Source organism: Dipteris shenzhenensis, chromosome 26 (genome assembly GCF_047967505.1).
Source record: "Dipteris shenzhenensis isolate YYH24624 ecotype China chromosome 26, Dip_SZ_1.0, whole genome shotgun sequence".
Lineage (NCBI taxonomy): Eukaryota > Viridiplantae > Streptophyta > Polypodiopsida > Gleicheniales > Dipteridaceae > Dipteris > Dipteris shenzhenensis.
Genome location: NC_141621.1, coordinates 50763224 through 50790337, shown reverse-complemented (window position 1 = coordinate 50790337; position 27114 = coordinate 50763224). Strand labels below are relative to the sequence as shown.

General features: G+C 45.0%; 1 protein-coding gene across 1 annotated transcript; it reads right to left on the bottom strand.

The window, feature by feature from the left end:
• Positions 1 to 3421: 3421 nt before the first annotated feature.
• LOC147885235 (phytochrome 1-like) lies at positions 3422 to 26883 on the bottom strand. Its single transcript, XM_087397724.1, has 4 exons — positions 24400 to 26883; positions 23207 to 24023; positions 4578 to 4871; positions 3422 to 4077 (listed from the first exon to the last, which is right to left on the bottom strand). Exons 1-4 carry the CDS (start codon positions 26450 to 26452, stop codon positions 3849 to 3851), a joined length of 3393 nt encoding a protein of 1130 aa, XP_087253850.1. The 5' UTR covers positions 26453 to 26883; the 3' UTR covers positions 3422 to 3848.
• Between the last annotated feature and the right edge of the window lie 231 nt (positions 26884 to 27114).

Genomic DNA, 27114 nt, shown 5'->3' with positions numbered 1-27114 from the left:
CAATAAATCTAATTTTTTAAAACCCATCTAAAGCATGGAGTGAGTTTTTAGACCCAAAAAGGCCCTGGACGCATGAAATCTGACATCACATTTCATGCTTCAAGGGCCTCTTTTGGCCTGAAAACTCACCCCATGGTTTATATTTGCTGTAGCAGCACCTCAGTTCAAGGAAATTTCAAAAAAAGTCTTTCCTTGGTTAGATATCCAAATCCTAAATTATCTATTCATGGTGGGATAGCAGTGAATCATTGGAGATCCAGGTTCGGGGGCTAACCCTACTTGCCCACGTTGCCTTTTTGCTTCGGAGACAGTACAACACTGCCGTTGGGATTGCAGATAGACGAGAATCATATGGAAGGGGATTGCAAGACTTTTTAGCACTTTTGCTCACCTCCCCTTCTATATGACCTGGGGATCAGTGGCTTGGCTCACTCTTTCAGAGCCCCAGGTTTTCTTCGAGAGACATGACTTGTGTCTTGGGCTCTACACATCCGACGACACCTTGTGGAGTCGTGCTCTTTAGAGGATGTTCCGGCCACTCTCTTCAGGGCTGCTCATTCCTCAGTTGACTCTCCATGGGAGGTTTTAGCTAGCATTGCAGCATGGCACATTTGGAGAGCTAGATCTTGGCCAGTACTTGGACAGATACGATACACACTCTGATGGCCATATGGGTGACCATGCAGGGATGCTCTCGAGCAGCCTCCTCCAAGAGAGTTACTTTTCTCAGGGATTGGAGAGACTCTCCCTTCCTTGCTGAGACTTCTACAAGGTTGAGTTGGCATTTTCAGCCTCAGCCTTAGTTTCTTTCTACCTCATTCTTCTGAGGTGTTTTTTATTACATGCTTAGCATGTTGTATTTCCGTACACAGCTTGCTCTAGCGAGTTTCTTTCTTACTTAATAGAAGTCTCTTTTTTGCCCAAAAAAAAAACCTAAATTATCAAACTAGGGTTTAGGGTTTAGCATCCAAATAGTCAATAATTTTAATTTTTTTAAAACCCATGTGATTACTCACTCCATGTTAAGCATGGGGTGAGTTTTCAGACCAAGAAAGGCTCTGGAAGCATGAAATCTAACATCATGTGACTAGGGCCTACTTTTTGCACGATGTCAGATTGCATGCTTCCAGGGCCTTTTTTGGTCGAAAATCTAACCCCGTGCGTTAGATTTGTTGAATAATGCTAAATGATCATGTTTTAGTAGGTAGATTTTTCAAAAATATTATCATAAAACATGGATTAGTTTTTTTATGTAATATGTTAATTTCAGAATGTGTTGTGGCAGGATGAATATGCTATGTGCAAGGGTGAAACTAGAGGATCTTCTGGGGGAGGTATGGCTTCAACTGGTCAGCATCGACAAAGTGACTTAGCACATATTTGTCTTTCATCGGCAATTATTGCCAAGTGGAAAGTTGAACATTATGAAGTTCAAGGTCCTTAATCAGATAGTGAAGATTTAGGCCATCTGTCACACTGCTGATCGTGTTGTTTTGATTATGCATAGCACTGCTTTATTTTGGTTCTCAGAAACCCGATCTGGGCCCCTCCATAGCGTGATAGCCATTGTAGGGCCAACTGGTGTCACTCATCTCAATGAAATTGAGAATGAAAGTGTTCAACCCTCTCTTCTTAGACAAAGAGGGTGCAAAGCCTAGCAAAAAGAAGTGTAGGCTGGAGTAAAATGTGCCCGAAGGGAGTAATCCATGTAATCCCACTCCAAATCAATAAAGATACAAATTTCAGTTGATTTCTTTCTTTGTTACTATATTCTTTACTTGCTTTAAATTGCATGTATGTAAACTTGAGGTTGCAGATTGAATATTATTTTCTTATTTCAAATCACATGCAAAAAACTAGAGATTGCAAAGATAAAGACATAGAGTACAAATGATGTAATAGAAAGCACCTTTATTATCTTCATGAGAACACCCAAGGCATAGTGCACACACCATCCCTAACCATTGACCAAGGTGTACTACATAAAACAAACCTAAGTACCCTTAGGTCTCCTAAGGCGTACAATGATCTGCATATCTTTCACAGTCATGGTGACCCTAGTCCTATAAATGGCAAGCCAACTGGACATCAACCATGAGGTCTACCACGTAGGCCTCAACTGCATGCTGCAAGGCAAGGAGGACATCTACTAAAATACGCCAAGAGGCCTCCACGACCCCTCACTTGAAGGACTAGACATAGAGCTCTAGTTGAGATCCTACATGATCTCATGTACCACTTTGATAAAGCTCACCTACGAGAGAGGGAAATCGATTGAATTCTAATACTTGCAAATTTCCCGAAGTGCCAGTGTCCTCGATTTGAACCTATACTTCTTCACTAGAGGAGGACCTCTTTGGCCTGGATGTAGACGTGACTACTATGGTCTCCTCGGGGCTAGGTGTGGACGAGGTGGCTACTATTATGGTCGAGCTTGCCTCTCTTTTTGTGCTTTCTCCTCACAATGGAGTTTCTCCTTCAATTGAGCTTACTTCATCATCTGCTCTCTTCATCGTTGGAACTCCTCTTCGGTTTCTTCTTATGTCTCTGACTCCTCGTCTTGGAGCTGCTTCCTTCGCACTGGAATCTTCTACTTACCTATTGGACAGCGATTGGGGCGGGCATTGACGGGGGATTGGGGGAGGGGTGGTTGTGTGTGTCCTCATTATCTGATGGCGCCTTCTCACCTAGCTTCTTTGCCTACTGCTTGATCTTGGCCATGGGGAACATGCACGATGACTCACTCAACACATTCATGGGCAGTCCCATTTTTCCCATCTAGATGTAAGAATGGATTGTCCCAATGATGTTATCCAATACATATAGCAATGTGTACGGGGACACACACCATTTGAGGTGGCATGGACCTAAGCTATAACATAGACAATCTATTTCTTAAAACAAGGAATTGATGTATGGCAAACTAAAGGCGAAAATGATCACGACACCATATAGGATAGATGCCTATTTACCTCAAGACCAAAAGGAATTTTGGTTAAGCCGAGGCTATTTTGTTGTATGACATGCATTATAATTGTACTTGTGTGCATATTTCCTAAAAGCGACATCTTCTCTCCATCTGATTTTAATTTGCAAGTCTAGGACACACCAAAATTGGGTTCAATGGAACATTTAAGTTTTAAAAAACGATGCATTAGGGCAAGGCATGAGACACTTACAGCATCACTTGGTATTTCGACTGTCCTGTAGACGTAAAATTTGGACCTTTTCTGGCATTACTATGAAAAACTTGTAGCCATGCAAAACAAACCTTCCAATCAACTAGAAAGACAGGATAGACCCATCTTAAAAGATGCTGAAGCTTTCAAATCTTAATTTTTATCTGAATTTTTACATACTATTATTCATTCATCTTAGAGAATGTCTGTGATACCCACCATCATAAAGCTGAAGCTGAACATTGAAAATTGTGCAAAGAGCTTTCAAAACTGAATTCACGTCCATTTGAATTTGACAACTGTAAAATGTTCCATGAGGATTTGTTTGTCAAAGCTTCATTTCCTAAAATACAAAGCTCAGTGGGGGAACATTCACTTTCTCTGCGACCTGGGATTTTTATCCCATTTTGAGCTAACATAACTGTACAAATTTTCAGGTTAGTATTTGTAAATCCAATTCACCTGTCATGAGCCTTAGTATGCTAATTGGTCCTATATTAAGCATATACCATCAGAAAGAAAGCCTTCACATCTAATTCTTCTATATCCAAGAAGAGATCTCCATCAGCAACCTTTTTCAACTAACACCAATCAAACTCTTCTTTACAAACTCCTCCCTTTCACAAACATTCAACTCCCAAGGAAAAATAGGAGGGAATGTCCAACATTCTAAAATGTTGGAGCTTTGGTGACACCATCCCTTTGCACAAGAGGAAGCTCCACATTAACTAGGAAATAGCATATCCCAGCTTCTCTGACATAACTGACATCTCCATTCATCAGCTTCACAAGTTTCCGTGAAACACTAAGCCCCATTCCCTCCTGTGTAATTTCCTGGGACCTATCATACATTTGTTGGACCAAATCTTCTGGAATTCCAGACCCTGGATGAGATACCCTGCTCGAGCACACATCAGTTCACTCTATAATGTTAACACAAGCATTTTTAGTCAATATACCTAGATGAATCCAGGAACATTCCCAAACTCATCCTCTAAAAACACAACATAGTGCAGTTTCAATCTCATGATAGTCACTCACAAGGTTGAAAACCATAAACTCCATCATGCATAGCAGGGACTAGCTACTATGACATCCCCACTGACGTCATCAGCGCCCAACAGTGGGTGTAGACCATAGTATAAAAATATGCTCTCACACATACAAATCCACACACCCACACATACTTGAGCATCCATTTATACAAAGTCTTCGTACTGAGTTTCTGTCGGCACTCCGGAGGTGAAGGGCAGACTCAGCCATGATGAAGGCTAGCACTAAAGGAGAAGGCTAATCCTGAACCTATTATAAGGGAGGGAGCAAGAAAAGTGATTCATTCACACCAAACCAAGTATTCAGAGGAGAAGATTTCAAGATAATATCATAGGAAAGAATTACCTGAACTCCAAGTGAACCACAAGCAATCCATCACCAATGTTCTTAATGGTGAGCATGACTTTGATGCCCACCCATCCATCTGATGATGAAGTAAATCTTATAGCTGTTGTGAGAAAGTCAGCAAGCACTTGCTGCAACCGCAACTGATCTCCAAACAGACGTGTATTCTTTATCTCAACATGGGTTTCCCGAATGAGCTGCAAACCCTTCTCTCTAGACCTTATCATACCTTGGCTGATAACAGCATCCATTACTGTGCCCATGGTAAACTCCACGGTATCCAAATCAATATTTCTAGACCATTCAGAAGGCAAGAATTTGTGTAAGAGCTCTTAATGTCAATGCAACCTTGTGCCAACTAGATAGAAATGGAAGCCAGCAAGCCACACTATCAAGGAAAATTTAATTTGGCATTTCAGAACTCCATCAAAAAATGTAAAGATGCAGGTGCCAGTCTCATCATACAGGGAAAAACACAATTCCTATCCACAGGCACAACACTACTATAAAGCTAAAGTTTTATTCTATATCACACGTCATGACACTAACTGCTTTGGAAACATGATTTGAACATTTATCACAACCATCGTAGCAAAAATGTGGCATACAATTCTTGAGCTAATATATGAAATTTTCTCGTCGTTAGAAGATAGCATTCCACCAAAGCTGTGCATCTGATCCTTGAACAATTGCACATCAACAAAAAAATTAGACTCTACCCTGCACAGCTGGAAGGACTTTATCAATGAGCAATGAGTCAAATTGAAAAACTCAAATTCAAAATCTCAATTTGAGTATTTGTGTGACAGGCTTGTGTATATCCAGGCAACTCACAGGATTCCTTTTAATCATCGACAGATCAACAAAAATCCCGTTTTCAATATCAGGTTGCAGAAAAACAGCTTTGTGAAATTAGACATTCAGCCAGAACTGCACTTTGTGAAGACTTTAAAAGTTGTGTTCTTACTGTGGGATGGGGAAGAAAGAGCAAGATTTAGGTACATCACCTGTAGCACGACATTTTTTAAACAATAAAATTCTTGTGGGGGGTTCTGTAGGCTTATTATGAGAAAGCTCTCCTAAAATCAGTATATAGACGACTCTCATAAGGGTCCCCTAAAATTTAAGGGAACTACTAGTTATAGTAAGGTCCAAGGCTTTATACTACTAGTTAAAGTAAGTTCCAAGGCTTTAATGGAGGACCAAGAAAGGACTACAAGTGAAAGTAAGAGTGAGAACCTAAAACTCTAGAAGAGGCTATGCGCTATGCCCAAATCTGTTATGATTTTGTGAGTACACAAAAGGGTATAATGCAAGGGTCCTATGTCTCTGTTCCTAAGTTCAAGAGGCTTCCGTCTTCTAAGCAGGAGCAAATCTTCAAAGAAGAAACTTCTTAATGCCCTCCTAAAAGGTTGAAGTCAAACTTTGTGCTATAATTCAGCTTACCGCTCCACATATTAATGTACAGCAGTTCAACATCTTAGAAAGCCTGCGTGTTCTAAGATGTGTGTTTCAGGACTTAAAATTTCCAATTTTCAATGGAAAAGAGAAGGATAGCAGCTAACCATATGCCAGCCCTTGTATTCTCACGCCCACATGGAACTCTCTTTTACCCCCACATTGCGCTCTCCTCTTTTGCTGCCAAGTGGGACAACTAACTGTCTGCTCCCTTACCCCTCTCAATGTCACACTGTGGACCGGTATCATCCCAAAATGTATCCTCTCTATTTGCTTCCTTTAGAAATCTCTCAGGAAAAAATTAAGAAGTTTCACGAAGCCAGTTTCGACGCCTGCATACATTGATGATTGCACCTCGGTGTCCTCTATGCATCATCCTTAACACCAAGAATCAAATCAGTACACAGGTACAACTATAGTACCAATCTGCAATGGCACCATGAAAATCCATTATGAAGCCGCCAGTACATAAAGACATTGAAGTAGAACCAATAGGTAGACAACGCTGCCCCCCTTTAAAATTGGGAACACAGCAAACCCTGCCAATTAGCAAGTAACATGGGTCTGTTTCAACCCGTTCTCCAACTAGCACGATCCACAAACACAATCATCTAGAAACCTTGGAACTACTTCGTGCCTCGTGGGCGGACAGAGAAAACCGATGAAGATTCTGCAGCTGTCACCACAATTGTTCCTGCCTTCTAGCAGCACATGGCAGGAGGCGCTGCCAGCAGGCATTTTGGTTCTAGATGGAGGATTGCTTGCTTGTGTGGCAGCGGCACCTGCCGTACGAGGTAGTAGTGTAGGAATTTTATTGGAGGCAAGCGTCCAGGCATGACCTCGCGCCACAAGAGTATTTTCCCGTTGACTTAGGTGGCCCTATGCACTTTGTAGTCGTTTGGACATTATGATATGGCACACCTAGAGGGGGTTTCCTATTGTTCTGCTGCAGCGGGCAGTAGAACTAACAAATACCAGCCAGCACTGTTACATCAACAATTCAGCAAATTTATAACTAGCAGATTGGAAGCTAGAGTGCCCCTGCACCAAGACAAAGACACAGATTGGCCCCAAACATTGGCACCCCTTTTGGTATTTCTTTAATTAAGTTCAAGGCCCTGAAATCCAGGTTACATAAAGGATACATCCTTCTTTCCTCTGGGGCATTCCACATCCCATTAGGCATCCACATGCCCTGCATAGCCTCTACTGTTCACTGCTCTCACCAATCTTGGTAATAGGCCTCCATTCCTATTCCAGAAAGCTTGTACATGGCCCGGAACTGTTACTAGTAACCACCCTTGGCGTCACAGTTCCTCATAGCTGTCACTAGTGCCCAAAAAGGTAACTATCTGCTCAAAGCAGAAAAAGAAAGCATACATGAGCTTTCTCCACTATCCAGGACTGCCATGACCAATAGTCTCTCACCCTATTAGCAGCATACATCCTGAGACATCAAACTGTTTCTTCCAGAAGAGAAGTGGCATCACAACACAACAAACACTCTGGCAGTCACACTTGTACCATCCCTCTCTAGGTCCTAGGGATACTTTCCATCTCAAGCATGGATTCCCGACCCTTGCCTATTCAGCAACAAGGCTGTACCAAACATGTGCCATGCCTGAAAACCACTGCCTATATGTGAACTATCTCCTCACGGAACCAAAATTATGTTTCTACAAGAAACAAGATACTTGCTAGAAAGTTTTGGCCTCATTAACCCATGCATCAGCCCTGTTGGGCTCTACTTTCACAAGCATAACAAAAGGCATCCACCCACGCTCTATTAGCCCACAAGCTCACGCGAAGCCTGGCCTTTTCCGTCCGTTGCTCCTTGCGTTTTTCTCTTTTTCCAGCCCAAGCCCGTCGGCCCACCCACGTCATTCCTTTTTCCTGCTTGCTATTTTTCCCCACCATGCACATGGGAGAGGGAGGGGGGCGCGGGGGGGGAGGGGGGGGGGGGGGTTTGGGGGGAGGAGGGGGGGTGCATTTGGAAGGTGCCACAAGGCACCCTCTTCCATTTGCCCCTAGCCCCCACTAGTGGGGTTCTTTTTAGAAGTATACCAATGGCCTAACTTGAAAACTAAGGTACTTTGCCCCCTTCTTGGTCCAAACCACAATTTTTACCCCCAAGGCTTTAATTGCTAGGGGTCTGAAACCGGCCTCTAATCACTCAGAGGGCAGTGGAACTAAACCTTTAATCACTTCAGCACTTATTTACAGCTCACAAAGCATATATCACAACCATTAACCATTTCATTATCACCATTTGGCATTTACCCATTTGTTCACAAACAAAACCACTGAAAAAGGGATGGAGGCTAGAATGCCCCTGCTCAACAGACATAGACAAGTGCACCCGATTGGCCCCAAACACCGTGGCGCCCCTTTCGGTATTTCTTTATATTTCACAGTGAAATGATTACAAGTTGCATCTGGGAGACCTTCCCTGCAACTGAGCACGCAGCCCCAATTCACTAAGCCTTCACAAGGCTTTCAAGCATATAACACCATCACATAAGTGCACTTAACCCATAGGCTCAACCCAAAGGCATTCTCTTTTCCGAGTGCAATTCCATTGGCTGTCCAGATGCAATCACACTGCACCCCAGCTGCACTCTCTTTGAGTGGTTTCCAGATGGCATTCACAAAGCTTTTCAAAGCTCCAAAATAAAATCAGCAAAGTACCCAACCAAAGAATGACTCGTATAGCACTGCCTGGGCACCTGTGAGACAAGAAAGAGGCGGCACACGAGGCCAACCAATAGCTTATGGCAAAAAGAAATTGCAGTAGCAAAATCACAACTCACCAAGCCCTGAAGACTCGAACCAAGTCCTCAATCGCCAAGAGGACATAGTAGCCAATGCCCAATTGCATTCTCAGCCAAAGAGGAGTGCAAAGGCACGAAGAAAGAGCATTTACAAGAGCTGACCAGCAAGAATTCCACTGAAAAATGCGAAAAGAAGCACTTCTGTCGCGAAGAAGTGGGAGTTCTTGGGCTCAAAAGAAGCGTGCTTCAGAGAGGAATGCATTGAGAAGGTTTTGGAGAAGTTTCATCGCCGGGAAGTCCTCCGCGGGAAGTCCTCCAAACCAGTCAACCAGCGCATCGGACCACTCGAAATTCAACAGAAAGCTGTAGCTTTGCAAGAGGAGAGGCCCAGGAGGCGGTAGAAGAAAAAAAGTCTAGAAAAAGCCACTTTTGCAAATTTGACCAACAAAAGAAGTGCTCAGCTCTGCCCGTTCTACCAAACGCACGGAGGGAAAAGCATATCACTACGAAGGGGAGGCAAAGGGGAAGCCATCGGGCCAAACGGAAGTCGAGGAATCCAAACGGGTGAGGAGTTATGAAGAAAAACGGAATTCAGCTGAAGGAGGCTGAAAAACCAGTCCAAAATCTCAACAAAGGGAGAAGATGAGAGAGAAAACCACACATGTGAAGTTTAGAAGGCCCAGGAAGGTCCAGGAATGGCAAAGGAGCATGTAGAAGGCACTAGAGCCACCTGGAACTCTAGGGAGGCCACTGAAGGTACATGGCCCTCTAGAGGGCCCATTAAAAATGCCACATCATCATTTCCCAACAACCACTCTTTTAATTCCTTGGAATGCCTTTGGGCCTAGGGATTAATTACGCTTATGTGCTAGGCACCATGCCGCGTTTAATTACACATTATTAAGCCCACGCTTGGACTTTTAAAACCAAAGTTGTCACGGTCTTGTAGTACATTAAAGTACTTAGAATTTCACGCCCCCGTGACATACCCCTCTCTTGAAACAGCAAACCACAGTTTGCTGTCCCAAAACATAGGAGCGAGCATGAAATATAGCATAAAAGAGTATACAAGAAAGCCGCAGCTATAGTATACAGACACACTGAAAATATGGCTAGGAGAGGCATGCATCCATCCATATATACTGCTCAAAATCTATGTGATCCTCGGCGATCAATAGTCAAGATGCATCAATATCATGAAGTCTCACAGCAGAAATACGGTCAGCTCAGTATCTCGGATGAAACATACAGTGTCATCAAGCGACCTCATGAAATCACAGTGAGCCTGTCTGTACTGAGGGAGTGGAGGTGCTACCCCCCTCTCGAACATCAGGTAATGCTCCAGACGCTCGCTCTGCTGAACTACCTGTAGGAGCCCGGGCCGCAGTCGGCGGCTCTAATTGGAAAGCATCAAGGTAAAGCTGCAATATCCCAGGTGAATCTGCCAGTTCACCTTCCTCCATCCATTTCGCATCAAGTGATGGGTAATTTTGAAATTTTACCAAGTAGCGACGGATAACTTTACCCTTGAGCTTTCTATCTCTGTGTGCCAGAATCTGCTCTGGGACCAGAAGTTCATCCTGTTCTTCCACTTCAGGCTGCACCTCATCAGGTACATCCTCGGGAATATCTCCATGATATTGCTTTAATAAGCTCACATGAAAGGCATTATGTATCTTCCAATGCGGAGGCAACTTCAGCCTGTAAGCTACCTCGTTTATCTTTTCAGAAACCTGGAAAGGACCATAGTAACGCATGTTCAGCTTTGTGTACAACCTTTCCTTGCCTTTCTTATTTTTCAGCCTTGCCTTCTGAAAACGCAGCAAAACCCAATCACCTTCTGTGAATACCAATTCCCTGCGGTGCTTATCTGCTGCTCTTTTCTGCTTGTCTTGACTTCTTTGCAAGGCATAGGCTTTCCACAAAACGATCAGCTTCGAAGATTTTCTCTTTTGTATGCAAAATGGGAGGTATCTTCCTGGCGCCTTCCACTATTTCAAAAGGTGCTTTACCTGTGGATGTGTGCACCGTATTATTGTAAGCATATTCCAGCGAAGGCAAATAATGCTCCCATTTGCTTTTGTGGTCTGAGACATAGCATTTAAACATATCCAAGATGGTAGAGTTTTCCTGCTCCGATTGTCCATCAGACTGAGGGTGAAAAGATGACGAAAACTTGAAGACATGCTGCAAAAACAATTTGGCCATTTGATCTGCTGTAATTTTCTTTCTTACTGGCACAAAGTGGGCTTGTTTGCTAAACCTGCAAATTATTGTCCACAATCCATCATGTCCAGTAGGAGTACGTGGAAGATCAAACACAAAATCCATAGCTATGCTTTGCCATGGTCTATCCGGAATTGGCAAAGGGTGTAACAACCCAGGTGCCTTCTGCCTATCAAACTTTACTTTCTGACAAACCATGCATGTTCTCACATATTCTTCCACATCTTTCCTCAAAGATGGCCAATAAAAGTATTGCTCCACTGCTGTAATTGTTGCTGTAATTCCCCTATGTCCTGCATATGGAGGAGCATGACTTTCCATTATGACTTTCTGTCGCATCTGATCAGTGACACAGAGTCGTCCATGCATCAAAATGAAACCCTCTTTCAACATATAGTGATCATGCCTTTGACCATCAGAAAGCTGTTCATAAATAGTTGAAAAATCAGCATCATTAACATATTGATCTTTCATCACATCTAACACATTGTTGTAAGCAATGCTCACTGCTGAAACACTGGGTTTCTTGGAGACTGCTTCAGGCTGTGGTTTCCTGGAAAGTGCATCAGCCACGACATTTTTGTTACCCGGCACATGTACAATTTGAAAATGAAACATTGAGAGGAAGTTAGCCCATCTCATGTGCTTTTCAGATAATTTTCTCTGCGTGAGAAAATATCTAAGTGACTGATGATCAGTTTGCACATAAAAATCAGCTCCAAGAAGGTTGTGGTCAAAGCATGTATCACTGCTAACATTTCCTTCTCGTATGTCTGCAAGTACAATTCAGCATCTTTGAGAACTCTACTCTCATATGCAACCACTCTGCCATCCTGCATCAAAGTGCCTCCTATGCTGTTCCCACATGCATCACAAGTTACAGCGAAGGGTTTTGCAAGATCTGGCAAGATAATAACGGGTTCAGAACACAATTTTTGCTTCAGCTCTTCAAAAGCTGCATTTTCCTTTGGTCCCCACCGAAACGGTACAGGTTTCTTTTGTAAAGCATGCAAGGGAGAAGCAATTTCTGCAAAGTACTTTATAAACCTCCGATAGTATGAACACAACCCAAGAAAGCTTCTGACTTCATGCAGATTTTTCAAAATTGGCCAACTCCTTATGGCCTCAACTTTTGCAGGATCCATCTTGACTCCATCCTTTGACACTATATGACCGAGAAAATGAATCTCATGCATGAAGAACTCACTTTTCTTGGTGTTTATTAATAGCTTGTGTCTTTTCAACTCTTGAAACACAATAGTGAGGTGTTTCCTGTGCTCCTGCTCATTTTTAGAGAACACAATGATGTCATCGAAGAAAGTGCCCACAAACTTTCTGTGTGCTCTAAAAATTCTGTCCATCATTCTATTGAAAGTGGCAGGTGCATTAGTCAAACCAAAAGGCATCACAAGGAACTCATATAAGCCAAATGAAGTGCGGAAGGCAGTCTTGTAGACATCTTCAGGCCGTATCCTTATCTGATGGTATCCACTTTTAAGGTCAATACGACTGAACATTGAGGAACCTTCCAACCGATCCAATATATCATCAATGCGTGGAATTGGAAAACGGTTCTTAATTGTGACTTTATTCAAAGCCCTATAATCAATACACATTCTCCAACTGCCATCCTTCTTTTGCACAAGCAACACATGGGAACAGTAAGGAGAATTACTTGGCTGTATTAATTCCTTTTCCAAGAGTTCCTTCACTTGTGACATTATCTCTTCCTGTTGTGCCTTACTGACACGATAGGGAGGTATATTAGGCGGTGAGCTTCCTGGAATTGATGATCCTCGGGCCTCTTGGGAGGTAATTCTTGAGGAAGTGCATCTGAGAAACAATCCTGAAAATCTGAAATAAAAGCAGCCCTTTCTCTATCTAAAGCAGAAAGAGTAGAGCCTTCCTGAGCTGGTTGACTGTCCTCTTTGACAAAAATCAAGTACGCTGAAATATGACGCTTTATTACATTGGAAATACAAGAAGCTGAAACTACAGGGATGGACTCCCCTTTCAACTTTACATCAAGTACATGATTTTTGCCTCTATGAGTTAAAGAAATCTTCTTGTTTCTCATCTGCACATCAGCCCCCACCCTGTACATCCAAGGCATCCCAAGCAAAGCATCACACTCTGGCAAAGGCATAATGTAGAAGTCCTCTGCATCCTGATATCCCTGGATATGCATCCTCAACTTGCCAATGATAGGAGTCACAGGTGTGTTGAGTTCAGGGTTGGCCATATCACACATGCCGGATGGCCCCATTTCCTCAGGCTCGATGCCAAGCCTTCCTGCCATATCAGGAGTTATGAAATTTGCCTTTGCCCCAGAATCAAAGAAAAACAAACAATTCTGATTTCTGATTTTTCCCCATGCTCTGCACATCTCAGTCTTTTTCATTTCCTCTTCATCATGTGCATGTGGCAAACTCCCAATCACATCTGGAAGAAGTCCTGCAGAAGGTTTAGGCTTTTTGCCCTTCCGATCAGCCTGTTTATCACCATTCTTATCATCATCTGACCTGTCTCTTTTCTTGAATGGGCAATCATAAGAGCGGTGTCCCTCTCCTTTGCATATAAAACATTTGTTTTGCTCCATGAGTGACTTTTTCTCTTCATCAGATAACTTGGTACGGGGCTGTTTATTAGGCTGTCCACGCCTTTGACCAGCTTTGAATTGGGCTTTTCCTCCCTTTTGAAACGGTCGTTTGCCATAATTTTTATTTTCAGATTTGATGTCCTTATCCTGGTGTTTGGCAGCCCGTTTGTTGTCTTCTTTCTTGCTGTCCATAAAGCCCAAATTCTTCTCCTGCATCCATGCATATGCTGTCCTTGCATTCTCAATTAATTGAGTCATAGAACCCACCTTGGTTTTGATGCAATAATCACGTAGCTCACTAGGCAATCCACAACAGTACCTCTCTATTTGCTCTTTCAAAGAAACATGCCTGTAAGAGCTCAATGGCAGCAAAACATCCCAAAACCTCTGGGTGTAATCATCAAGATTCTTGCAAAGTTTGTATGACAAGTCATGCCAGTGTGAAAGTACTTCAACTTCAAAAGTTGGAGTAAGCCAAGTAGAAGAGAACACTTGCTTAAATTCCAGCCAAGTAGTAGGTGCATCTCCATGAAGCATAAGGTTGGTGTACCACTTAAGTGCATTGCCTTTCAAAAATGTGGCAACCTTCCTCATCTTGGATGCTTCTGTAAACAAACCCCCAAGAAATGCAGCATCAAACTGTTGAAGGAATGTGAGGGCTTTGTACCTGTCCTGTACTCCATTATATGTATCAAACTTGACATGAGAACCACCATCCTTAAATTCTTTATATACATTTGATATTGGCTGTCCCAAAGATGGCTGTATATTTGCAGCATTCCCTTCACCAGGGAGAGCCATGCTTGGCTGAACATTAGGCATGGGAGCATATGCTGTGGCTTGCATGCCTGGCTGCATTCCCACATTGTCATACATGGCTTGCTTTCTATGCCCAATTGGCGGTGAAATCAACATAGCATCAAAGATAGAATCTGTACCAAAATATTCAGGTTGCTGCCTCAAATATGGCTGAGGTGGTTGAGCCACATTTATGGACTGCACATTATTATTTTGAGGAGTAGAAATACCCAAACCAAGGCCTTGTGCTGGCTGCTCATACTGTTGCACTGGATGTACTTTTTGTACCTCTTTCTCAAGTGCTCTTTTGAGCGATTCCTCTCTCTTGGAAGTCACTTTCTGAGTCATTTTTGATGGCTGTCCCTTGTGGGAAACTGATGCATGAGTGTGCGGTCCGCCATGAGAAGCTGATGCATGTGTGTACTCACTCTTTCCGTGCTTGTGCTTTCTTGATTTCTTCTTCTTCTTGGCATTTGTTTGCACAATCTGAGCCAAATTTTGAGCCAGCTGAGTCAAAGCAGTCACTGCACTTGCAAGCTGTGCATTCAACATAGTAGCATCATCTGACTCACTGCTAGAACTAGTATCACCGTTGAGCTCAATTGTAGCTTCATGTGTGGCCTGCTCAAAAGGCATTTGTTGTGCTCCCTGCAGCTGTACACTAGCTAGATCATTAAGGCTTTCCTGCCTTCTCCTTTGAGGAGTTGTGGAGCTCTCTTGCTCATGGGTACTCACCATGTTTATGGTTGTAATATTCAGCTGTCAGAAAGTGCAGCAAAGATATCCTTCCACCAAACTACCGAGGCCGACCTCTTGAGAAAGAGTGTGTGGTATCCCGGCAATGGAACCAATGAAACCGGCCTCTAATCACTCAGAGGGCAGTGGAACTAAACCTTTAATCACTTCAGCACTTATTTACAGCTCACAAAGCATATATCACAACCATTAACCATTGCATGATCACCATTTGGCATTTACCCATTTGTTCACAAACAAAACCACTGAAAAAGGGATGGAGGCTAGAATGCCCCTGCTCAACAGATATAGACAAGTGCACCCGATTGGCCCCAAACACCGTGGCGCCCCTTTCGGTATTTCTTTATATTTCACAGTGAAATGATTACAAGTTGCATCTGGGAGACCTTCCCTGCAACTGAGCACACAGCCCCAATTCACTAAGCCTTCGCAAGGCTTTCAAGCATATAACACCATCACATAAGTGCACTTAACCCGTAGGCTCAACCCAAAGGCATTCTCTTTTCCGAGTGCAATTCCATTGGCTGTCCAGATGCAATCACACTGCACCCCAGCTGCACTCTCTTTGAGTGGTTTCCAGATGGCATTCACAAAGCTTTTCAAAGCTCCAAAATAAAATCAGCAAAGTACCCAACCAAAGAATGACTCGTATAGCACTGCCTGGGCACCTGTGAGCCAAGAAAGAGGCGGCACACGAGGCCAACCAATAGCTTATGGCAAAAAGAAATTGCAGTAGCAAAATCACAACTCACCAAGCCCTGAAGACTCGAACCAAGTCCTCAATCGCCAAGAGGACATAGTAGCCAATGCCCAATTGCATTCTCAGCCAAAGAGGAGTGCAAAGGCACGAAGAAAGAGCATTTACAAGAGCTGACCAGCAAGAATTCCACTGAAAAATGCGAAAAGAAGCACTTCTGTCGCGAAGAAGTGGGAGTTCTTGGGCTCAAAAGAAGCGTGCTTCAGAGAGGAATGCATTGAGAAGGTTTTGGAGAAGTTTCATCGCCGGGAAGTCCTCCAAACCAGTCAACCAGCGCGTCGGACCACTCGAAATTCAACAGAAAGCTATAGCTTTGCAAGAGGAGAGGCCCAGGAGGCGGTAGAAGAAAAAAAGTCCAGAAAAAGCCACTTTTGCAAATTTGACCAGCAAAAGAAGTGCTCAGCTCTGCCCGTTCTACCAAACGCACGGAGGGAAAAGCATATCACTACGAAGGGGAGGCAAAGGGGAAGCCATCGGGCCAAACGGAAGTCGAGGAATCCAAACGGGGAGGAGTTATGAAGAAAAACGGAATTCAGCTGAAGGAGGCTGAAAAACCAGTCCAAAATCTCAACAAAGGGAGAAGATGAGAGAGAAAACCACACATGTGAAGTTTAGAAGGCCCAGGAAGGTCCAGGAATGGCAAAGGAGCATGTAGAAAGCACTAGAGCCACCTGGAACTCTAGGGGGGCCACTGAAGGTACATGGCCCTCTAGGGGGCCCATTAAAAATGCCACATCATCATTTCCCAACAACCACTCTTTTAATTCCTTGGAATGCCTTTGGGCCTAGGGATTAATTACGCTTATGTGCTAGGCACCATGCCGCGTTTAATTACACCGTTTAATTACACATTATTAAGCCCACGCTTGGACTTTTAAAACCAAAGTTGTCACGGTCTTGTAGTACATTAAAGTACTTAGAATTTCACGCCCCCGCCGTGACAGGGTCCTAGCACACCAAGCAACCCATGACCTTGCTCCTTGTTCCCAGGGTCCTGCCCACATGCATGCCAACATGCATGCACCAAAAATCACGCCCTCGTGACAGTCCCAAACATCGCATATTTTGACCCTTGTGAGAAGTTGAATGCCACGTTGTTACTAGAGGATGACGGTTCATTAATTTGGTGTCGGTCTATCATATTTGGATCTCAGAGGGGGCTTCACAGGGGCTGTATAGCTCAGTGATGTCGTAGCTATGTAAGAGAGAGAAATTTGCAACAATGGCAACATCGGTTGGATCGTGTTACCTTTGAAAGATTCTAATCAAAGTAGCGAACAAGAAGAGTTTGCCATATACTTGTTGCCCTCTGAGCTTGTAGTTTGGTTTCGAGTGGTCATGCTCAAAATGTTCATGCTAAGAGAGGGAGCTTCTTCCACTAGTTCTTGCTCTAGTTGTCCTTAGCAACGGTGGTTCACGTGATGGATTTGTATAGACATTCCAGCAGCACACCCAGCTCCCTGGAGACGATGCTACATCTAGGAGTTGACAGGGGTGTTAGAGTTAGCATCTATCTGTAGCTAAGTGAGGGCCTTTGATGTTGGTGTGCCTGCCCTATGTGAGGCTAGAGTAGGAGGTGGCATGGTTGAGTATGTGTGTACTAGGTTTTCATGGAGGTTCCTGCCTAATTTCGTGCTGATAGGCTGCGCCAAGGTACTCCGCATGTCCTTGCAGGGGTGCAGATCTGCACGGCTTAGCCCAAGTCCTGATTCAGGGTTCTTTGGACATGCTCATGTGCTATGTGGAGCTGCCCTTCGTTGCACCTAGCCAAGACCAGCATGGGGGACCAACGTGGCCACCCATGGTCAACAGAACCGACCTTCTGGTCCGGTTACCAGGCCTACTACCCGACCTATGAGTAGGGACATATACCCAGATGAATCCACGAACATTCCCAAACTCATCCTCTAAAAACACAACATAGTGCAATTTCAATCTCATGATAGTCACTCACAAGGTTGAAAACCATAAACTCCATCATGCATAGCACGGACTAGCTACTATGACATCCCCATTGACGTCATCAGCGCCCAACAGTGGGTGTAGACCATAGTATAAAAATATGCTCTCACACATACAAATCCACACACCCACACATACTTGAGCATCCATTTATACAAAGTCTTCGTACTGAGTTTCTGTCGGCACTCCGGAGGGACAAACCAACTTATGAGTCGGTCCCTTTGTCAGCCTACTCAACCTCTTCTTGTGGACCGCTTGGAGGGGGGCTGGGGCTATATATAGGCTCCCCTTCTATTCCTTGGATCATCTCATGTTTGGAGGTTTTGCCCAACATAGTAAAGGGCCTTTTCTAAAGATGTCTTACAGTCTCTCTTTGTTTCCATTTCATAGTTCTTGTGGTTGCGGTATTTGCTCTCCTAAAGTGTTCATTTTCCGCTACACTCTCACACCTTATTCATTTCTTAGAGATCGCCCTTCTTACCTTCAAAGACCCCCAATGCAATAGTAGTCAAAGCAGGCACAACTAAATTCGTAGCTGAAGCTGGCAGAGCTGGAAGAACTACTGCAGAGGTGACAATAGAAGCCGATGCTTTAGCAGCCTTCTCGGTCAACCACTTTGGAAAATCTTTCGTCCCAAGCCGTGCAATATAATGGCAATGGAAACTTTGATGTTCCGCGTGGTACCACATCTGTTCATCGGGCTGCAAGTAACCTCCTGTAATACACGCTTGAGCTTCTTCATCTAGAGTCATTTTTGTCTTAGAGTCCTTTTCCTGACCAAACAACTACTAGTTATCCTTCTTTGGGTACCAATTGTCCTTCTACTGAGAGCCTTTATCTGTTGGGTTTAAGGATTGCTACGGGAATTTGGCACTAGTTTGGACTTGCTTTGGCTTTTCCCCATTCAAAGTCATCTCCTCATTCTGAGCAAGGGTAAGCACGTTTTCATAGAAGTGCAGGCCAAAATTCAAAATAGAAAAACAAATGCTTAAGTTCCAACCCTCTAATGAATTGCTTCAGCTTGTTGTCTTCCGATACACCTAATTGTTGTTGTGACGACCCTGTAACTGAAGGGAAACGCAGGCAAGCCACTCTAGAATAGATGAGAGAACTCATCCTCCAAGTTAAGCATATAGTGGGATGGCAAAAGACAAGGCTTATCCTCAGACACAAACGAATCCCAAACGAAATTTGTGACATGTATGGTAGGGCCAGTATGCCCACTAGCCCAATGCTGCCACCACGTACTGCCTTATTGCTGTGATGAGGGGCTGCCGTATGGAATTTGTCTTGTTCATCCTAAATTTGTGCTAACAGAAAATGAGCAACGAACTGATGAACAAACTACAAAATAACTGAGTGATCGCACTTGCCGTCATACTTGGTGAAGCTTAGAGTTGACCGAGTGAGAGGAGTGACCTTAGCTGCTGATGTAGAGGCTGGTGTGGCTATGGGAGTTGACGTGCTCAAGCTAGCCTGCATAGTAGCCAACAACTATTGGTGCTGAAGTTCACAGTCAAGTCTGCGCTGTTCGTCATTCTGAGCCAACGTCGCATCGAAGTGCCTCTTCTGCTTGCATTCTTCCCGCATCAATAAGAGCATTTCTTCAAAATCTGAGATTCCTTTGACCACTTCTTTAGGTATTCCTCCCTCTTTTTCTTTAAGCTCCTTCTTTGTTTGCTCCAACTGTCTTCTTTTTTCTTCCAACTGCCATGAGTTTAGGAGTCAATTTTGCTCCGTAAGCTTCTCCATCATTTCTTGAGTGCTTAGGAAAGCTGGAAGTCTCGTCAAATTCTTCTCTCCTTTCCTAATCCATGGCGCTTGAATGTGAAATGTTCTCTGATCTTAACACAGCCATGCACTCACGGAGGTCAACCTAGAGTACAAACCAAAGCTCTGATACCAATGTAACACATAACGGTCAATGATCGTCACTTTACCCAATACTCCTTTTCGGCTTACAACGCACCAACTTCAAAGCCACTAAGTGGGCAATTAGGGGAGACATAAGCAACTACTATGACACCATCGATTCGCACATAACCACCAGATTCTGAGGTGGTGGAGGAGGTTGGATTGGTGGGGATTAGAATTTTGGTTGTCGATGAATAAGAGCCAACCACAACTTTCATTCTTGTGCATTCTCGTCTCGCTTCAATTCTTGCCCCTCTACTGTCTGTCTTTATCCTTTCTACTATTTTCCATGGTGGTACTCTTCTATGCTTAGATCATGCTACATGACCCAGTTGTACAAGAATCAAGCAAATGATTGTATGCAGAATTGATATCTGCTTGTTGTACCAGTGAGCATTAGTACTATGTCATTCTCTCCATGCCAAGGAGCATGCAAATCAGTTTCGGGCTTTGGTAGAAAAGAAAAGAAAGAAAGATGTATTAACGTCTGCAAGACGCCTCGCGGGCCTATGAAACAAAGTACAAGCCAAAAAGTAACTCATACAAGCCACTAAGGGCTGAAGCAAAGGGTTCACTAAGACCCTTACTAAAAGATAAAGTACTAAACTAGTGAATCAAGTGTCAAAATACTAGAGTAGCAAAACAAAATAACAAAGAAGTATCAGATGCTCAAAACTAGCACTCCTAGTGCATGCTCGGGTTCCGTATATCCAGGTAACCTAGTGGCTCTCTAATGAAATGTGAGGAGCTCTCGTATCTCTGTCTGTCGAGAGCTCTCGACGTGGGGGAGCGCGTGGATCTCCTCAATCTCCGGATCCGGTGAGCTACGTCAAGGGTGATGCCTCGTCTCTGGCGATCACCTCTGAGGGCTTAGATAGCCCGAATCTCGATTGTGCGTGCTCTGGTCCCTCTCCATGTCGCACGTGGAGTGTGTCCCTCATCTGGTAGCATCGTGGTGGACACTCCCACTGCTAATCCTGATGCTCTCATCTCATCAAGCTCCTCTCCCTCGGTCTCACCGGCAACTGACTCAAATGCATAGAAGTCTGTAACAAGTCAATCTTAGTGACTTGTGGCGCTCACCTACCCCTCTCCACCTTGGGATCATGTGAACTAGTTCTGAATTTGCAGTTCAGATGCCTTTCAAATATTGATATGTCTTCCCCAAAGTATTTCTGCATTCTGTACCCATTGAAGTAATTTCCTGTCTGTAGAGCTACCATTTTGTCCCGGGTCTTGCCATGAGAGAGAGAGAGAGAGAGAGAGAGAGAGAGAGATGATATGATATGATTGTATTAAAGTCCTCTTGAGACCCTTCAGGATGTATGGGACTGGTGATCACTATCAACAAATAGTGATCTTGTACATCCGGTGAAAGAAAATACTATAGACTTGCTATGTAGCTAGTACTTGTTGGGCTAGCTTGTGTGCTAGTCCAAGCACCTTATTGCAGTGTTCCGAAAAACTTCTTTTAGCTAACTTCCTCGCTTTATAGCTGGCTGATCTTATCTGAGAGAGAGAGAGAGAGAGAGAGAGAGGTTGAGGCAAGATAGCTTCATTAACAAAACCGAAATCCAATGTGAGAGTGGAAGAAATGGAACAATCCACCTGTGGTGAGGGGCTCCTATTTATAGTGTGGGATAGGAGGTGCAGACAGCCGACCTAGTCTCTACCATGAGGTCCAATGTGACAAACGTGGTCAATTTGTTAAGGATTTAAGGAAGCAAACTTCTGCACCTCGTACTCACACATATATCTTTGACATGAAGTAGGTCTAGTAAGCATTATGCTAGCTACAGCTATATGGCTTCAGATCACAAGGCATTAATGAACTGGGAACTTTGGACCATAGTTATCTGGATAGAGCGAGATAGCCCAGAGTAATTAGGATGGTACCAAAGCTATCTACCAGAAGAAGTGTTCCTGACCAATGAAAAGGTGATTTCATACAAAGAATGGCATGCATGATAGATGCCAAATTGAAGCACAACGGAATACGGTGCCACCAACAAGAGCAGGATTTCAGCGTTTCACAGTGATGGTCGAGCTCGTTCCACCATCATTGCTGTCAGTCAGCAAGTTCTGGATCTTTCGTCAAGTCAATGAGAACTAAAGGAATTCATGAAATCCACGAGGCTCCTCAGCAAATACAAGAAGTTCCTATGGGGAGCACACCCGATAGGTTGAGCTTTGGTAAGAGCTTACCAAGGAGGCTTCATTGACCTAAACCTCAACATGAGTGGATGTCCCATGCATCAACTCCTAGCATGACATGAGTATTCCCTAGCAGGCATAGGTAAACGACAAACCATGCAGGCCAGTACAGTAGCAGCAAAATCTGCTGCCATGAGCAAGGCACGTCTTACACACAGGCAGACACAACAGAGCAGCCTTTTAGAGGCTTGGACAGGACGAGGTCACTAACAGCAGCAACAGTAGGGGTCAGCCAGATCTAGATCTGGCCAGCACAGAAGGGCAGGCTACCCAATGTCGGCCCCTCTGTCCCTCTCCCAGTCGGCCAGCTAGCAGCCTGATCTAAGAACCACTTTAGTTCTCATTCAGACGACAGCTCCAAGAGCAGCAAGCTGAATGAACGATCTCAAACCCTTGGTTCACTCTAATGGTTGGGTCTAATAGCATGCACTCACAGCAAGTTAATGTAAGGGGCTGCGTACATTAATTGCTGTCACATACGGTATAACATTCACAATAAGGCCTCATGATAGGGAACTTTAAATGTGAATTGGTATTGTTAATATGCGGGAGGACTGTTCCAGGCTTTTCCCTTTTGCAAAGGCCCATAAGCGAGCCCAGTTAAGAACGTATCATTCTGTATGATCAAACTTCATGCCCGACCCACACTACTTGATAAGAATCTGAGGACCAATGTGGAGGATTATGTCTCTCCTGCCTAACTAGGGCGCCCCAGGTAATAGCATCCAGACTGGTAGAGTAGCTGAGCGAAGTTAACAAGGAGGGTTCAACTGACCGTCTGCAGCTGCAAATGCAGCACTTCAGGATGCATGCCTTCTGCATGGACCTGATTCAAGCTATCTTGGATGCACGCAACAGCTAAGAGCTGATTCGAGGCCTCTAATGCTACAGCAGCTGTGTGGTGGAGTGGTGTGCACTCGCCATCAAGCTGCTCCAATAGCCATTCTGTTCTGAAGTGTGTTTGTCCTTGGGTCACATCCAAAGATACATGCTAGTGGGGGACTGCTCTGGGTGGCTGGCCCTCTGAACCCTCAAGAAGAAATGGAATGAGGAGAGGTCAGACATTTAGAGGATTGCAATAACAAGCAAGAATATGGAATTAGAGGGCACAGATAACGGTTTAAAGGAAGGAGTGTGTATGTCTATTGAAAGAGAACAACGACAGAGGACATACCCTTGATCCAGCTTTTCAAAGTTGTCTTCGTCCAAAATCTTTTGCAACTGCTTCTCACAAACAGCACTCGTCTCAATGATTTGCTTCTGTTCCTCAGAAAGGCTCATGCCCTCCAACAATTTTCGAGTAAATACAATACCATAAAGGGGATTCCTGATTTCTTGCTTCATGTATGCAACTTCCTTGAGTCTCTCTAAAGCCGTCCTTGCAGAGCGCTTCTGGACTTGTAAAGCTTGCTGCAACTCTGGACTCGCTGTATGCAGGAAACAAAATACTCCAGTGATAGCTCCGTCACCGTCTGTTCTCTTGTTTGCAATCAAGAGGGCCTCCACATACTTGCCATCGCGATCAAAGAAGCCAAAAGGAAACCGGTCAGAATCCTTTCCACCCATTGCTGTATTGAGTATGATCATAAATTTGGTCATGGCATCCTGACCTCTCAGCCTGCAACAAGTCAACTCTGTTCCAAAAACTTCCCCTACCAGCATCTTTCCTATCACATCTTCCCGTTTCCAACCAGACAACTTTTCCATGGCTGGATTCCATTCAGAACAATAACCAAACTCATCAGCACCAAAAATTGGGGGGATAAGAGGATTTGGATTCTGTACAATAGTTTTATAGTCACCCTGAATGCGTGTGAACTTATCCATGACCACCTTCTGTCCTGTCACATCCTGACCAACAAAGCAAACTCCAACCACGTTTTCCGTGAAATCCCTACTGGAACATGCATTCACAATCAAAATAACTGGACCTTTCTCAGCCTGATCACCATATGTTTTCAGCTTGATCTCAACGTTCTGCTCCTCTTCCCCTGTTGACAAGACATTCAGATAGATAAATTACATTCCAAACTGAGAAGAATGTAAAAGAGCTTACATGTATTCAAAAGAAAGCAGTAGACACATGTGCGGACTTGACCACAAAAAAGCATGACCTCTTCCAAGAACAGCATGAATGACATCCCCTGCAGACCAAGACACTCAAAGGCGAAGACATAAAACGTTCTCAACCATGATACTGCTGAATTTGTGAAGATCTGGCATTTAAACATACTGTCCTGTATTGTTACCTCATTAACCTCAAATTCCAGGGTGGGGGCGCTGGGGGGGGAGGGTGGGGGGGGCTCTGAGAGGAGAGGGAGGAATTTAAGAGATGAGATGGAGGAGTTTATGAGGAGTGTTGTTCACCTTGCAAGGCTAAATACAGCAGCCTCTCCACGGTCTCCACTGACTCGTCCACAGCAAGATCCCTGACCAAGGACCTGCTCATAGCCTCTTCCACTGGAAGGCCTGTCAATTCTGCAACCTTGGCATTCCATCCATTAATAAACCCACTAGCATCGACTGCAAAAATCGGTGCAGTGGCCGTTTCAATGAGCCGGACCATTTCATTTGCAACAGTACTCAATTCATCCATGCCCTGGAGCTTCAAGTCATTTAATCGTGCATGAATCATAGTTTTGGTATCACTGTCATCTATATCTTGAAATGAACCACGCAGGATCAATTGTAAGGAGTGGATGGCATCCATCTCCACATCTTCCCATGGCAGGCTTCTTCGTTTCACCACCTCCAGAAAGGCCTTGAAGGAAGACCTAGGATGCATTTTTCTACCATCGTCTCTATCTTCAGGATCATGCTTGGCCCCACCCCACTTGATCTCTTTTGCAGTGTGAGATCTAAACCAGAACAGAAAATCTCTAGGTGTGATTTTTGCAGCAGCCATTCCACAAACCGCGTCTCCCAAAGCCGCTGCGCCGGGATAGCCTGCATCAGCGAGGCTATCAGTGCTCAGACCGGTGGAGTCCTTATGCACCTCTAGAAGCCAATCTGCAAGATCCTTGATCTGAGCCTCTGTGGGAGTTGTTCCGAGCAGCCAATACTTTTTACCATAATATAGAGCAGCTCCATCACACTTAACGAGGTCCATAATATTAGGAGACTCGGAAACGATGCCAATGGGTGCATCTCGAAGAAGCATATCACAGAGAAGAGTCTGAGTTCTCAAGATGTGCTTCTCCCGCATCTGGGCTGCAAGTTCCACTTCCATGTTCAACTGAAGCCCAAACACCTGCATCAGAAACTCGCAGGCGGACCTGAGAGAGAAAGGAACGGCCCTGGGAGTGGTATGGTGACAGACCACCAGACCCCAAAGCTTCCTCGTTTTGGGTTGATGAGCTCGAGTGCTTGACTCTTCGTCATTGTCGTTCACTATGACCGCCATGACTAACGAAGCAATAGACCGCATGTTTGCCATGTACTGACTGTGGCATCCATGGGGGGCTCGCAATGTGGAGCCAGCTAAGCTGAGAGGCTGCCTCAGTTCCTTGTCTTGAACTACTCTCACGGGAGTGGCGCAGCAGTCGCAAATCATCCTCACCCTGTTTTTCATGAAGAGGAAACGAGAGGCTTGCGGAATGTCTGTAGCAGGATAATGCAAACCCAGGTACGGTTCCAAATCAGATCTCCGAATCTCTGCGACGACCTCACCGTGTTCATCTTCGTGGAACTTGTATGCCATCACTCGATCGTACCCTGTGAGCTCCCTGACTTCTTCCACTACCGTATCACAGAGAAGACCTATGTCACCAACCGGAAGTGCCTGCAACCGGGAAATGGCCTTCGCAGCCAGCTTGTGGGACTGCAATGCACCTGCGGCCGACACTGCAATATCAGCGGGTCTTAGTGGCTCAAAATCGATGACTAATCCGACGTCGATGCGATGGACTATGGCGTTGAAAGGCTTCCCCGAGCTCCTGCAGTGCACGGCGATAGGGTTCAACATGGACACATCCACAGCTCCCACGGCCTTCTCGAGAGCAGCTGCGCTTGCAGCGGTGAAGAGGGTGCGGGCGTCGGTACCGATCCCCAAAAGCTCCCGCATTCCTACACTGGGCACGGCCTGGGGCATCAGATCGAGCATCTCCGGCGCGTTCTCACTGAAAGCGTGCACCCGGAAGCTCCCGTCCTCAACCGCCAGCACGCACCCAAACGGCTGAATAAGGCCCCCCCTTTGCATACGCTGGAGGTATGCCGTGACGGCCTGCGCGGGGACGCTTTCGCTGGTGGATCGGCTGGCGTCGACGGAGCGCGAGTAGTCGAATGAGCTGCCCGTGTCTCCCGACTCCTCGAAAACGGCGTGAAGCCTGGCATCTTGAGTAGTTTGGGCAACAACTCGGCGATTGTGCTTGGACCTGACGGAGCTACCAGCAGAGGAGTAAGTCAAGGTTTTGGAGGACATTTTCGTGGAAGCGCGGTCCTCCGAAGAGGCGGAAAGCGGGAGGGCAAAGCCAAGAGCAAGTTAGAGGGGGAGTGAGGGCGAGAAAAGGTGAGCAAGCGAGGTAGAGGCGAGGAGGAAAAGGAGAGGGGGGGGAGGGGGGGGAGGGGGAGGGGTGGTGGAGTCTGGAAGGGCCATGAAAGGAATTGACGGCTGTCGACCAGAACTTCTGGGGATGGGCTGAGGTTGCTAAATTTCGCCGGCTTGCTGGCTTGAGTTTGCTTGTTCACTTGCTTTTACTTGCTTATGCAGAATTTTGATGCGTTTGCTGTAGCTGTTGCTGTTGCTGCTGCTGCTGCTGCTGCTGCTGCTGCTGTTGCCGTTGCTGTTGCTCAAGCTCATACGTTTCCTTTCGGTGCTGCTGTTAGGACGACGAAGATGATGATGTCCACGTTGGCAGTCCATGTCACCCCCCACGCGGGCAGGCGAAATCAGTGTGAAGTCCTCGTGACGTGCACATGGCTCATCCACCCCCTCCCGCTTTCTGCTTAATCATCCCCCCCCCATATTCTACCTCCTCCTTGGATGCTCGCTCTCCTTTCCCTGACACTCTTATCCACTTGCAATTTTCCTTTTCTTCCTTCCTTCCCATCTGTAGACACCAGCATTGTCTCGCTGCTCTTTCA

Excerpts from the sequence above, each read along its gene's own strand:
- LOC147885235 (XM_087397724.1), bottom strand. The coding sequence starts at position 26,452 with ATGTCCTCCAAAACCTTGACTTACTCCTCTGCTGGTAGCTCCGTCAGG. Across the intron at positions 24,024-24,399 it reads GCTGTATTTAGCCTTGCAAG|GGGAAGAGGAGCAGAACGTT; the intron begins GTGAACAACACT and ends TCTTGTCAACAG. Across the intron at positions 4,872-23,206 it reads TTTGAAAAGCTGGATCAAGG|AAATATTGATTTGGATACCG; the intron begins GTATGTCCTCTG and ends TGAATGGTCTAG.